At 47.5% G+C, this 12,506-nt stretch overlaps 1 protein-coding gene across 5 annotated transcripts in view; it reads left to right on the forward strand.

Annotated features, from left to right (window-relative positions):
* The first annotated feature begins 1,138 nt into the window (after window positions 1-1,138).
* TLE2 (TLE family member 2, transcriptional corepressor) overlaps window positions 1,139-12,506 on the forward strand; it is a 32,073-nt gene continuing 20,705 nt past the window's right edge. For 2 of the 5 annotated variants that reach the window (XM_078378881.1, XM_072978185.2), the window contains exons 1-6: window positions 1,173-1,256; window positions 2,088-3,510; window positions 5,309-5,394; window positions 6,607-6,670; window positions 9,043-9,087; window positions 12,165-12,227. In XM_078378881.1, coding sequence (XP_078235007.1) covers window positions 3,487-3,510; window positions 5,309-5,394; window positions 6,607-6,670; window positions 9,043-9,087; window positions 12,165-12,227 — 282 coding nt within the window. In that variant the 5' untranslated portion in view covers window positions 1,173-1,256; window positions 2,088-3,486. Of the gene's footprint in view, window positions 1,257-2,087; window positions 3,511-5,308; window positions 5,395-6,606; window positions 6,671-9,042; window positions 9,088-12,164; window positions 12,228-12,506 lie in introns of all 5 variants that reach the window. The other 3 variants (XM_020794171.3, XM_072978186.2, XM_078378882.1) reach the window with 3 other exon arrangements.

The following is a 12,506-nucleotide window of genomic DNA, read 5'->3' on the forward strand; positions in this document are numbered from 1 at the left end:
TGAATCCTGCAAGACATCTCTGAAGGACCCTGTACGAAATCCACTTCTCTACTGGAGCTTCTCTCTGTTGGCATGAGCCCTGATGGGGAGGCTTCCTGCTTCCAAACGAGGAAAGTGACATAGCGCTAACAGCGATAGCTACGAATAAGCCACATGCATGAGAGGGAGAAAAAAAAAGATACAGAAAGTCCCACACACAGAAAGAAACGTCACAAAGTGAGACAAGAGGGACATGTGGATGGTGGGGAAAATAGTGATCATGTTTTGTGGGAAATGTGGAATTTGGTGGAGACGAAGCCGGGCCAAAGCATAGTTTAGGTCTCTAAATGCTGAGTTCGATTCCTCACTGTGCCCTCTTAAAATGGGCTGGACTGGATGATCGGTTGGGTCCTTTCCAACTCAGCGGTTTTAAGATGGTGACGATGATGAATGTGAGAATTTTTGAGAAATGCCAGGGGGCGCCGCTCAATGGAGGTGTCTTCACCAGTTTGCTAGGGTGCTGTTTTTAGGGTGGGGTGGGTGGGTTTGAAGAACCAGAGAAACCAGTTTGGATGCAACCAAACATCATGGTTTTAAATGTGGGACCGAAATAACTGTGATGACGTCCAGCCTAGAGCAGGAAAAGGGGGAAAATTTCCAGACAGGGGAACTGATATCTTTTCTCCAGGGTAGCATAACATACTTTTAAAAATCCCCTTTCCAGAATTATTTGTGTTTTTTTTTCACCAGCCACAAAAAAATTGTCCTTGTTGATGTAGAAGACTTTTCATTGTTCGCTTGCTAAAAAAAACAGGAGAAGAAAAGAAAAGAAAAAAAAATTCCCTTAATTTCAGTGCATTAAAATCCTCCCACTCTCAAGAAAACATATCAAGGCGACTGGTTCTGGTGGGAACATTTTGCACAGAGAAAAACAAGAAGCTGGAGAAGAAAGCCTTGACTTAGGGAAAAAAACTACAAGACCCAGAATGCACCGCAGCACCAACTGCACCCCTCCGCTCTCCCCCCCTCTATTAAGTCTCCAGCCCCCTTCTCCCTCCTGATTGGCCCTCCGTGCCTTTGACGTCAGAGACCCATGTGGGACCCCGCGCCGTGGATTGGCCAGCTGTCCAGGCGGGCGGCAGCCAATAAGCAGCGGCTCAGAGGGGACGGCGCTTGCAAAAGCAATTTAAGGTGGAACGAAGAAGATTGGTGGAATTGGAATTTTTGTTTGGCAGAAAATGAGGATCGCATCCTGGAGTGCATGTATGAACTTGCAGGTATGCATGCACGTGTGAACTTGCTTGAGAAACGGGCAGTTAATTTTGGTTAATCGCTGATCTATTTCCTTTGCATTTTTATTTTTGGATGTGTTTTTTGGGATGCATTTCATAGATGCGGTCCCTTCCTGGGAGATGTTAAACTTCACAGATCAGCCAGTCCAGCTCCTGTTCAAGAAGGCCCCGTGGGGGATTCGAACTCCAGACCTCCCAGCTCCAGTTAGGAAAATTAATCATTGGAAATCTTACCCACCCACCCACCCCTCTCTCTCTGAGAGAGGGGCTGGACCAAAATCAGCCAGTGAGTTTCCTGGCTGAGTGGGATTTGAACCCGGGTCTCTTGGCTTCTGCTCTAGTCCTACACCACAGTGGTGCTTTGACTGACTGTTACGTTTCATCCCGAGGAGAGCTGCAGGCTTCCAGGTGCCTGACATTCGCTCACACCTGCCCAGTCGTTGTTCCTAGTTGCAAGGGGTTGGCAACCTGGAGCCCGTCTGTCAAATCCGGCTCTTGGCCCACTTGGACAAGATCCAGGCATGTGAAATGCCAGATGGGTGCTGGAGTCAAGCCAGACACATTCCAGATCCGGAAGGGCCCTGTAGGAGAGAGACAGGAACTTGAGGGAAGCCTTCAGAGAGATAGCTTGGGGGGGGGGTGTTTGAAGTCTTTGGCTGCAGAGCCAGAGCAAAGCAAAGTGTGCTGGGCCTTCTTGATCAGGGGCTGGACTGGATGATCTTGAGGGTCCCTTCTGACTCTGCCGTTCTAATATGATTTCCTCTTCCACAAAATATGGGACGTTTCTTCTATCTGTCCCCCCACCCCGCCCCCCAGGTCGTTCCTGTAACTTCAGGACATTTTGAAGGAAACGGTCACTGGGCATGCAGATTTCGGGTTTGTCGGTGGAAAGCTCTCCACCGTCTACAAAGCTGGATCTTGGCATCAAGGAGGAGGGGATGAAGATATAAAACCACACAAATATTGGGAGCAAAAATGAGGCAGGTTTATTTCTTTGCTTTGCCATCTGCAACTCCCAGCCGGTCAGATATTTATTTTTCATATCAGTGATTTAAAAAAAAAAAAACAAGGGAGAGAGGAAATCCCAAAAATATTCCTATTTTCAAATGTTTAGGCACAAATTACAAATCTGTGGAAGCGGGAAAGTTACAAGAGATCTTGCAGGGAGCTGTGGGGAAGGGGGAGAAACTATATTTGAGGATTGCTACGAATTTTTGCTGCCCAAGAATTTAGCGAAGATTTTCAAAAGAAAAGACCGGGAAATACCCACAGCAGACCTGGAGGTTGGGAGTTTGAGTGGGCCTTCTTGAACAATGTGAAAACACTTTTGTTCCTTTGCAAACATCAGGTTCTAATCTTCAGGAGAGACCAAAAATTTGCCCCCCTTTGCTCTAACCACTTGCTCCCGCTGCCTCCAAGGGCTCTAACTATTAGGCGCCACTGACCCCTTTCGGGCACCTGTTGTTGTTTTTTTTTTGGGGGGGGGATAGGCTGTTCTCTTTCCTAGACCTGTCCTGAGCCATGTGGGGAATCCTGTTCTCTCTTCTCCCCCACCTCTTGTTTTTTTTTTGGTTTGGTTTGGTTCTTAGGGTGAAAGAAAGAGAAGCGAAGCTGGCTCCACCTTAAAAGGATACGGGTTTTGATAGATTTCCCTCCAGGTTGCCAGGATGCACTTCTTATTCCAGCCAGGGAAGGCTGTTGAAACCCATCCAGGTTTTTGGCTGACCTTCTGTTCCAGCTTCCAGGCTGCCTGCCCCCCCCTCCTTTTCCACCCCATTCCCTCTCCTCTTTTTTTGCCACCCACCCACCCAAAAAAATTGCCTCTTTTTTTTTCAAAAGGAGATTATCTCCAAATTTTGCTTTTTTTCTCTTTCTGTTAAGTGCTCTTTAGGAAGCAGGGGGGGTGGGATGCAAAGCCCACATCCCCGTGAGATGGGTTTTTCCATGGCAGCCGTTGCAAAAGACACCTTTCTCTCCTGCCAGGCGGGTTTTTAATTTTCCTGAAAAACCCAAGGAGAGAGAGAGAAAGAGAGAAAGAGAGAGAGAAAATCCCATTGACTCTGTGTTTCCTCTTCCTTGCATTTGATATTTGCAATATTTTTTTTGTTGTTGTTTGCTTGCTTGCTTGCTGAAGAAGCCGACGGGTTGACAGCTGGACGGCTCATCGAAAAGAGGCTCCTCTCATTTCTGGAAAAGGGGGTTTGCAAACCCCAGAATGTACGCTCAAGGTCGCCACTCTGTAAGTACCCCCGCTTTGGCTACGCTGGGGAAAGGGTTCAAAAGAAGGTGTGTTGGGTTTTTCTTCAAAGGAGGGAGGTGGCCTTAAAACCAGAAGAATATATTGACTGATTGATTTCTCTCTCTGTCTTTTTCTTTTTAATGGGTACTCTTTGGGGGGGGGCAAACCCAGGATGTGGGAGTTGTTTGCTTTTTTAAAAAAATCAAAATTGTATCTTATGGCATTGTATGGAGGAAGGGAGGGAGGGTGTCATTGCCGGGCCGTTCTGTGTAGCTTTGACACCTTGCACAGGCTGCAAGGGGCTGCTTGTCTACTCGGGAGTATAGCTCCCTGGACATCCAGCTTGCCCAGGCTTCAGATTCCTGGGTTTTTGCATGTGAGAGCATCTCTTTCTGCCTGGTTGGCTTGCTCCGTTTGCGGTCACGCTGGGCTGGCTGGCGTGGTGTCTTTTCCTGCTGGGAGATTTGCTTGCGATCCTTTCAAGTTTAAGACATGCCTGCTCAGAATGAAGTCTCTCTCCCTGTTTGAATGAGGCTTACTTCCAGGTGATGAGGTGCGGGAACATGCCCTGCGTCTTGGAATAATTCCAATATATATCTTTTCACTTTCATGGAAAGGGTCTGCCCTGTGCCTCTGCCAATTTAATAGCATCCTCCTCCTCCTCCTTACTTGCTAGTGTTGCTGTTGTTATTATTGTTATGATTATTTTTATTGGGGGCAGCCGTCCCCTGAAGAAGTCCCTGGGAGGTCATGTCTTCCCTTTCTATTAAAAAAAAAAATCTGATCCTCACCGGGTTGGGGTGTGTGTGGAGAGAAATCTGATTTGTTAAACAACGCACGGAATATATATACTAAAAACTTCATTTGTGAGCCGCCTGGGTTTACCTAATGAGGACAGAGGCGGCACAGAAATTAAATTAAATTAAATTAAATTAAATTAAATTGGAGAATACCGAACTGCACTGATACCAGAAGTATGATGGTTCTGAATTCAGGCTGAATTCACAGAGGTTTTTGTGTTGTTTGTTTAAAAGAACCGGGGTAGCGGAGAAAAAGAACTGAGTGATGAATAAGTTACTTTTCAAACAATGTAACAAGTTCAAGTTACTTTTAAGAACTACCTTTCCCACTCTGCCGGGGGTGGTTTAAAAAGCACGGCGCCCACCTTATTTAGGCACCACTTTCTTGGGAGGCTGACCCATATCCTCCCTTCATGGTGCCACTGCTTACCCTCAGGATGTGCTGTGTCTGATCCGGCCCGGGGCCCTGGGGGTTTGTCATCTCTTGGCATGGTCTCTCTTGCTCCAGGGTCAGACTAGAGGACCTCAGAGGGTTCCCCCCTCTAGCTGACACTCTTCACGGTGGGTTCCAGGGTGGATCCCTGTCCGGGAGGCGAGCCTGGAGTGAGACAGCGAGGAGCTTAGGCGGGGGCATGTGATTAATTAGTTTGCTCATTAGGGGGTTTGCTCTCATCTGTATGGGAAGGATTTTGAAATCAGTGTGACCTAGCGGTCAGTGGGTTGAGCCAGGATTTGGGAAATCAAGTCTGATGTGCTCTCTGAGGTCTGAAACTAGCCCAGGGTCCTCGGCCGGTCTGGCCCTGGCCTCCCTTACAGGGATGGTTTGAGGAGGAAGAAGAGCAGAGAGCAGTTTAAGTAGTCTTGGGCACCCCGGAAGGGGAGAGACAAAAAGAAGAGGTGGCAGAATTCACCAGAAGAATACACTGGGCTTTTAATTGTTACGAACAGTATTTGATGACTTCTCCCATTCTTTGACCTCACGGCCTTGGGTTTTTCAGTCTGGCCAGCCGTTCAAATTCTCCGTTTTGGAAATCTGCGACCGGATTAAAGAAGAATTCCAGTTTCTCCAAGCCCAATATCACAGGTACGGCGCATGCGGAAAGGGGTGACGATGGGATGGAAGGAGAAGGTGGCCCACAGGAGCGAAAGGGGTCCGGCTGCCCCCATTTTTAGCTGCGAAGTACAACCTCCCCCTTCAGTGGCAGTCTACCTTGGATTTTAGGCAGGTGCTTTTAAAGGCTTGGATGCAGGTTTGAGGCGGTTGCTCCGGTTGTCTTTTCGCCAGTCCTCAAAGCTTTTTTTTTTAAAGGTCAAACAGGGAGTAATGTGTGAATCGTAGTGCAATTCTTCTAGAATGAACTGAAACCATTTTTTTCTCTCTCATGAAACCCTGGCGAAATTTGATAGCGACAACTTTTTGGCCCATCATGGGCAGAAGCAAGTTAGACTTACCTTTTTTTAAAAAAAAACAAACCCTCTATTTCTCTCTACACCTTCAGGTTTGCAAACTTTTATGTTAGGAAGAAGGTAAGGCTTACTGGTACAGGGGATGTTAGAGAAAATGGGAAGCAGTAGGAGAAGAGGCAAAGTGAACATGAGAGGGACTTAATAAAGGAAACCACAGACTGGAATTCTCAAGATCTGAACAAGGCGGCTAATGATGGGAGCCTGAGGAAATCAGTAATTAGTAGAATAATCTATAAGTTGGAAATGGCTTGACAGCACAACAGCAAACGTCCAAACTCCCCCTTGTTGATGCCTCCCTTTTTTCAGCTTTGGTTCATCCTCCATCGGCCCTTGTTGTCTTCATTGGTTATTAGCGGGAATGATCAATGAAAGAGGGGAGAGAGAGAGGTTCACGGTTCTTGTTTCCTCTGCTCCTCTTTCTCCTGCATTTTTAAAAAATTTCCATTAAAATACAAAAAAAAAAACCAAGAGCAGAATCAGGACACATGGGGGTACGACAGCTCAGGTCATGGAAAGTGAAGGCTGTTTCCCGTGACGATGGGCTGTTGCCAGAGGTGGGTCTTGGCCGAGAGAAAGGAAGGCTTTATGTCTGAGAATTATGCCAGGTTGGGATCAAGTCCTCCGGCGTGGTTTCCCCGTCCCTCCTCCAGGGGGCGCTCTGGGCCCACCCGCCTGTTTGTCCAAAGCCTCCTGCCAGCTGCACCTGCTCTTTTCTGGAGATCCCCAGCTGGCTTCCTTTACTGGGATTCGAACTCCCAGCCCCTGTTGCTTCAGCTGGGCGCTCCAACCCACTGAACCCATAGGTCCCTGCTGCTCTCTTTTCCCGTAGCCTGAAGCTGGAATGCGAGAAGTTAGCGAGCGAGAAGACAGAGATGCAGAGACATTATGTGATGGTAAGCATTTGCTTTTCTTTTCCATTTTTTTCCCCTCTGGGGCCTTTGCACCTCTGAGTCCAACCATCGGATTTGGGGTAGTGTTGTTTTTTTTTAAGTTAAGAAGCTGGGGTGTGTGGGAATCGTCCAGCCTTGTGGGGGGGGGGGAGAGACATTCCCGCAATTATCCAAGAGTAACGATTCTCCTTTAAAAATGAGGCAGAGCCCTCCGTGGCTCGGTTTAGGACCCCAGGGGGCTTCGTGAAGCGGTTGGGGGGACCCCCAATGACACCCCCCCACACACACTTTGTATGGCTGGATCACCCCCTTCTGTTGAACGGTGGGAGACAAAAGCCAAAACTCTGACCGGCTTGGTAATAAGGACGCGATCCTGTTTGATTTGGGATCGTCCTGCGGAAGTGGAAACAGACCCATTTCACAGATGACGTGTTCGAATTAAATTTAATTTACTCTTGATTTCTAAGATTGGGGGTGAACCTACGAGAAGGAAAAAGCATGATATGGAAACCCCAAGAGGATCGCTGTGTGCGGGAAGGCTGGGGTTTGTTCCTACATTGACTGGGTCGTCTTTCCCCAGACAAGGTAGCCAGAAATTCCGTTCCTCAAACAAAGGGACCCGATGATGATGATGATTATCGTCTTCGAACGGCAGAGCTGGAATTGGGATCCTCAAGTCCCGCTCCAAGGCTTCTCCGAAATTCCTAAGAGTGTCTGGACAGGGTTGGCAGGACCAGCTCATGGCTGGTATCTTACCGTAGATGGTTTCGGTCTCTGGCTAGAGGCTGCGAGTTCGATTCCCTCATCATGCCTCCTGGACAGGGGGCTGGGCTCGGTGATCTATCGGATCCCTTTGGAGAACTGAGCTGTCTACAGAGTTTGGGGTCTTCTGTGAGCGTGCGATGCTCCTTTTCCGGACCGCAACCACCCCGATGGAAAGCGGAGAGCCGTCTGGCCGCCTCGTGGGTGAATCAGAAATAGGGCAAATGTTCATCCTTCCTCAAAGTCATGGATGGTGGAACTACTCTCCCATCATCCGTCCCGAGTTTGCCAGGAACTTTCATCAAAAAATATCACACAGACCTGAATTTAGGAGAGCTTGTCCTTATGTTGTTGTGATGTTTTTAAAAGATGATCTAGATAAGTGAGACTGGGAACAATGTTTTTTTTTTGGTTGGGGGGGCTGTTGACACCCAGTCTGTCCTGATGTCCCCCTCAAAAATTACCGAGCGCAGTCCTTGTTGGTCTGCTAAGAGGGCGTTGTCCCCCTTTTCTCTTCTCCTTCTCTCCCAGCGGTATTTTGTGTTGATACGAGCCCTATTCTCCCAACCCTCTACCAATAGATTGCTTCTCGGTGTGTGGTTTTACATCTGTAGATGACCATCTCCCGCAGCCGGAAGGTGGGGAACCCAGGGAGAACCATAGCATCAAAGAATCGTGGAGTTGGAAGGGTCCTCAAAGGCCATCCAGTCCAACCCCCTGGCTCAGGGCAGGAATATAAATCCAGGGGTATCTGCCAGGGGGGTTGTCTAGATTTCCTCTTGAAGGCCGCCAGCATTGGAGCGCTCACCACCTCAGAAGGTCATGGGTCCCCTTGTCGTACTGCTCTAACAGTTAAGAAGTTTATCCTAATATTCATCTGAAATCTGGCTTCCTGTCACTTGAGCCCATGGGTGTGTGTCCTGCACTCTGAGATGATCAAGGACAGATCCTGCCCCTCTTCTGCATGACAACCTTTCTGAGTATTTGAATAAGGTTCTCCTCTCTCCCCTCCGTCTTTTCTCAAGGCTAAACCTGCCCAGCTCTTTCCAGTCTTTCCTCCTCCCAGGGCTCGGTTTCCCGTCCCCTGATCATCATCAGCCTTCTTGCCTTCCTCAGAACTTGCTTCAGTGTCTCAGCATCCTTCTTGAAGTGCAGTGTCCGGAATTGGAACCAGGACTCAGGATGAGGCCCAACCCATGCAGAATAGAGGGGGACAAGGACCTTGTTTGATTTGGAAACTAACCACACTGGCGCTTTTGTTTTTTGCAGTTACATCGCACTGAGTTTTCATTAATGCTGATTATTTTTATTCGTAAGCTCGATTGGACAGGTTTCCATGAATGTACGGTTTCTCTGTGAGAAGCATACCTGCGTTGAAACCTTTCCGACCCCCACATACTGTCAGTTTCACGGGCAACGCGAATGCCACGTTTTCCATTGGGTGCCTTGTATCTTTTGGTTGCTTGTTTGTTTTTTGTAGTGGGTGCATATACCACCCCCAGGCAAAGGGAAAAAAATAACACTCTGATAAATCGAATTTGCGAAACGGAGCTGGAACCCGAAACCAAGAGGCTCCTTCTTTCTAACCTGGGGTGGATTTCCTTTTCTTTCAGTATTACGAAATGTCGTACGGGCTGAATATTGAAATGCACAAGCAGGTAAGGGGCATACAAGGGACTGGCGGGTGGTGACGGCATTGGAACAGGGCAAGTGGGGCTGTGCAGAGCTTTGTAATGGTGTCTGTGGTGACAGAGCGTTTGAGTATGGGATTCTGATGTCTCTGTGTGTGTGTGTGTGTAAGCGTCCTTATTTTCATCACTGCCCCCTACCGCTCTCCCTTTGATCCTGGAGATGATATTTCGCCCTTATGAATGAAGACCAATGACTGCTTTCCTTGACATATATTTGCTAAGTCTCCCCTCAAAACCCCCCGAGGTGGGAAACTGGCACTGCTTCATGTGGCAGTGAGTCCCACTGTCGGACCCTGCCCTGTAAGAGAAACCGCTCTTTTTTTAATCTTGAGTGCGGAACAATCTGAGGGCCGTAATGCCCCAAAGTTGTAATGCTTCTAAGCATGTCCAGAGTGCCTTTCCTTTTGGGATGGGAAATGAGAGAAGCAATAGTGAAAAGTTGCATCTCCCCATCCCCACTTTAAAATGGAATTTAAAAGGTTTTTTATGGCATTCCAGCCTTTCCACAGCAGCTCGGCCACCTAAACCAAGCCGCTGGATATCCTTTGCCACAGATCCATGTGGGGTTAATGTATGCTCAGAGGCGCCCTTCTTTATACCACAAATCCATTTATTCCAGGTTTCTGTGGTTTGGCATTGCTATTATTCTTTTTTTAAAAGCAGGTTCAAATATCGTTTCCCAGTTTTAATTAAGCCCATCCTGCGCCGCTTGGTGAGGCTTGGTTAATAATGGTGATTTCCCAACCCAGTGGCTCTTTGTCAGGCTGATCTAGCGCAACAGCGCTGTGGCTTTTATCTATTTATTTAAAAAAAAGATTCCCTCCCCTTTCATGGTCACGAAGGTGCTGAAATCTGTCGGGCCTTTGATGCTCTTTTGATCTGCCAGAGAGGGCCAAGCGTCCTTTGCCCGGACCTCGCTTTTGTTCCGGCGGTAACTCGCTTCCCGTCTCTGGGTTTATCAATCCACTCATCGCGGGGCCATCTGCCAAGGGAAACTAGGCTGGCCCGTTGCCCAACGAAGTGGCAACCCAACCGCCGTCGGCTTCCAGCGGCTTCCTCTTTGCCAGCTCGTTTGCCGCCCCCGCTCCATGCCTCTTCGTGCTGCTTGCTCGGGAGTAGAGAGCCCTGGGTGCGAAGCTCAGTGTCGGAATCAAACTCCTGACCCCTGGCTCCACAGCCAGGTCCTTAACCCACCAAGCTGCCCAGCCGGCTTCCCCTCAAGATGAAAATGCCTACACTTTCCTTATGAGCAGGATGAATGGTCAGCAAAAAAATGGCTCGCCTTTTAGCCTTCAAGAATTTCTTCATAATGGAATTCGGCTCTTGTGGCAGGGAGTCCCACCATCAAACCCTACCCTGTAGAAAAAGGTGATGATTTGAATTTGGGGGGTGGGAGTGGGATTAAATGACCCTGGTTCGTTGCATTCCAGTGAGAAAACTTCCTTAACTTTGTGGTAGGTGAAAAAGGCAAGGAAAGTCAGAATACCTAGTGAGAAGGTATTGATCATGGATATCTAGGCTCAAATCTCTGCTCAGTCATGGAAGCTTATGGGTATGTGCATGGGGAACTGGTAAAACCACTCCTTGAATATCCCACTTACCTTGAAAGCCGTATTAGGATGACAAATAAATAGCCCACGGATCCCGAAGTGACACAGCAAAACCCGAAGAATCAAAACAAGACCAAAACGTTGTGCTTTAAAGACGAACTATCCTGTTTTAGTGTGAGCTTTCGTGGACACGTCTAGGAGTAAAGTCACAAATTAAAAACTCAAGAGGGGGGGAAGGGTGGGAGAGAAGAAGTATATATGAAAATGAAAGAAAAAAGGAGAGGAACTGTGTGCTTTAATGTAGGGAATATTGGCAGTTTTGGACCTTTGAGCCTTGTGCTGAGAAATGGGCATAGTGGTGTTGAAGAAAACAACAGCAGATAACAGTGTGTTACAGTTGGTAGTGACTTAAGAAACCTTGACTGATATTCAATCCATTTCTATGGGTGTCCATCATGTGTATAAATGTTATCTCAGCTGTTTCCCTCTGTATTCTTGATTTGTAATGTTTCTGTTCTAAAACAACAACTTTCATATCTTTTACAGAGTGCCCAAATAGATGGCAATGGTTGGTGGCATGTTTCTGTGCATTGTGGTTTCTGATTTGTGTCCATTGACCCGTTTCAGTAGAGATTTTCCTGTTAATAGCATAGATCACATTAGCTGAGGAACAAGTGAAGGTGCCTTTGATACTGTGTGTGGCATTGATATCTCCCACAATTGTGTGGCCAGAAGAGATTTGTGGGCAGAGCTGGCATCTGAGTCTGGGCCACAGAGTTTAGGTTTTAGTTCATCCTGTCTCATCCTCCTTTCCCTACTGGTCTGTTGCTTCATGATTTATACATCTTCCTCCTTATGGGTCCGTAGCCAGTCCGCTCCAGGTTTTGGCCCAAAATTTCCAGGAGCTGTCCAAGGAGTTCACTGTATGAGCTCTCCTCCCCCCCCCCACTTCATCTCTTCAGAGAGCTCCAGGAAAGTTCACATTAAAACCCAGAGCGGGTTTGCCAGCCGTTGAAACCAGGAGTCACCAAAACCCCAAAGAGATAAGATTTGATCCTATTATGCACCTAAAAGTTACAAAAAGAGAGTGGGGATATTGCAGCGCTGGAAAAACAATATAAAGGCAAGTCAGAACTGATTTATAGCAACCTAAGTGGGATATTTAAGGAGTCGCTTTACCAGTTCTATGCCCTCAGTGAATTTCTAGGGCTAAGCAGGGATTCAAACCCAGGCCAAGTCCTAGTCTGTCATTCTGTCGAGTCCACGGAGAGGGAGAAGTTTTGCTCCCTCTTTGATAGGACCAAAGTCCATGGTGAGAGGACAGAGAGATAACAGCTCCTGTTTCAAAAGATTTGTGAAAGGTTGAGCTGCTAAACAAGAAAGAAGCTTCACATCAGCTTTGCTCAACCTGAGTGAAAGGGCTTGAGCGTTGCGGAATGAATTGCATTAAATAAAAATTTTCCCCCATCTCTCATTAATTTCCCTTTTTTTCAGGCCGAGATTGTTAAACGGTTAAGCGCCATCTGTGCTCAGATCATCCCTTTTCTCACCCAAGAGGTAAAGGAGCCGGTTGAGGAGGGGCGAAATGGACACCCTGACTTCTATTGCATTTTTCACGTTGAAAGGAGTTCGTAATGGCACACCAGGAGCTTTCCGTGGTGACATAAATAATTTTGGTACCTTCCCCAACAGTTAAGCAACCAAAGCTCAGAAGTAACTAATTTCCCCAAAAGTAACTAGTTACTAGCTAACTATAACTAGTTACTAGCTAACCGTAATTGTATTTTAGGAGGAACTAGTTACTTCTGAGCTCTGGTACTCCTCAGACCTCTAGAA

Source organism: Pogona vitticeps, chromosome 7 (genome assembly GCF_051106095.1).
Source record: "Pogona vitticeps strain Pit_001003342236 chromosome 7, PviZW2.1, whole genome shotgun sequence".
NCBI classification, from domain to species: domain Eukaryota; kingdom Metazoa; phylum Chordata; class Lepidosauria; order Squamata; family Agamidae; genus Pogona; species Pogona vitticeps.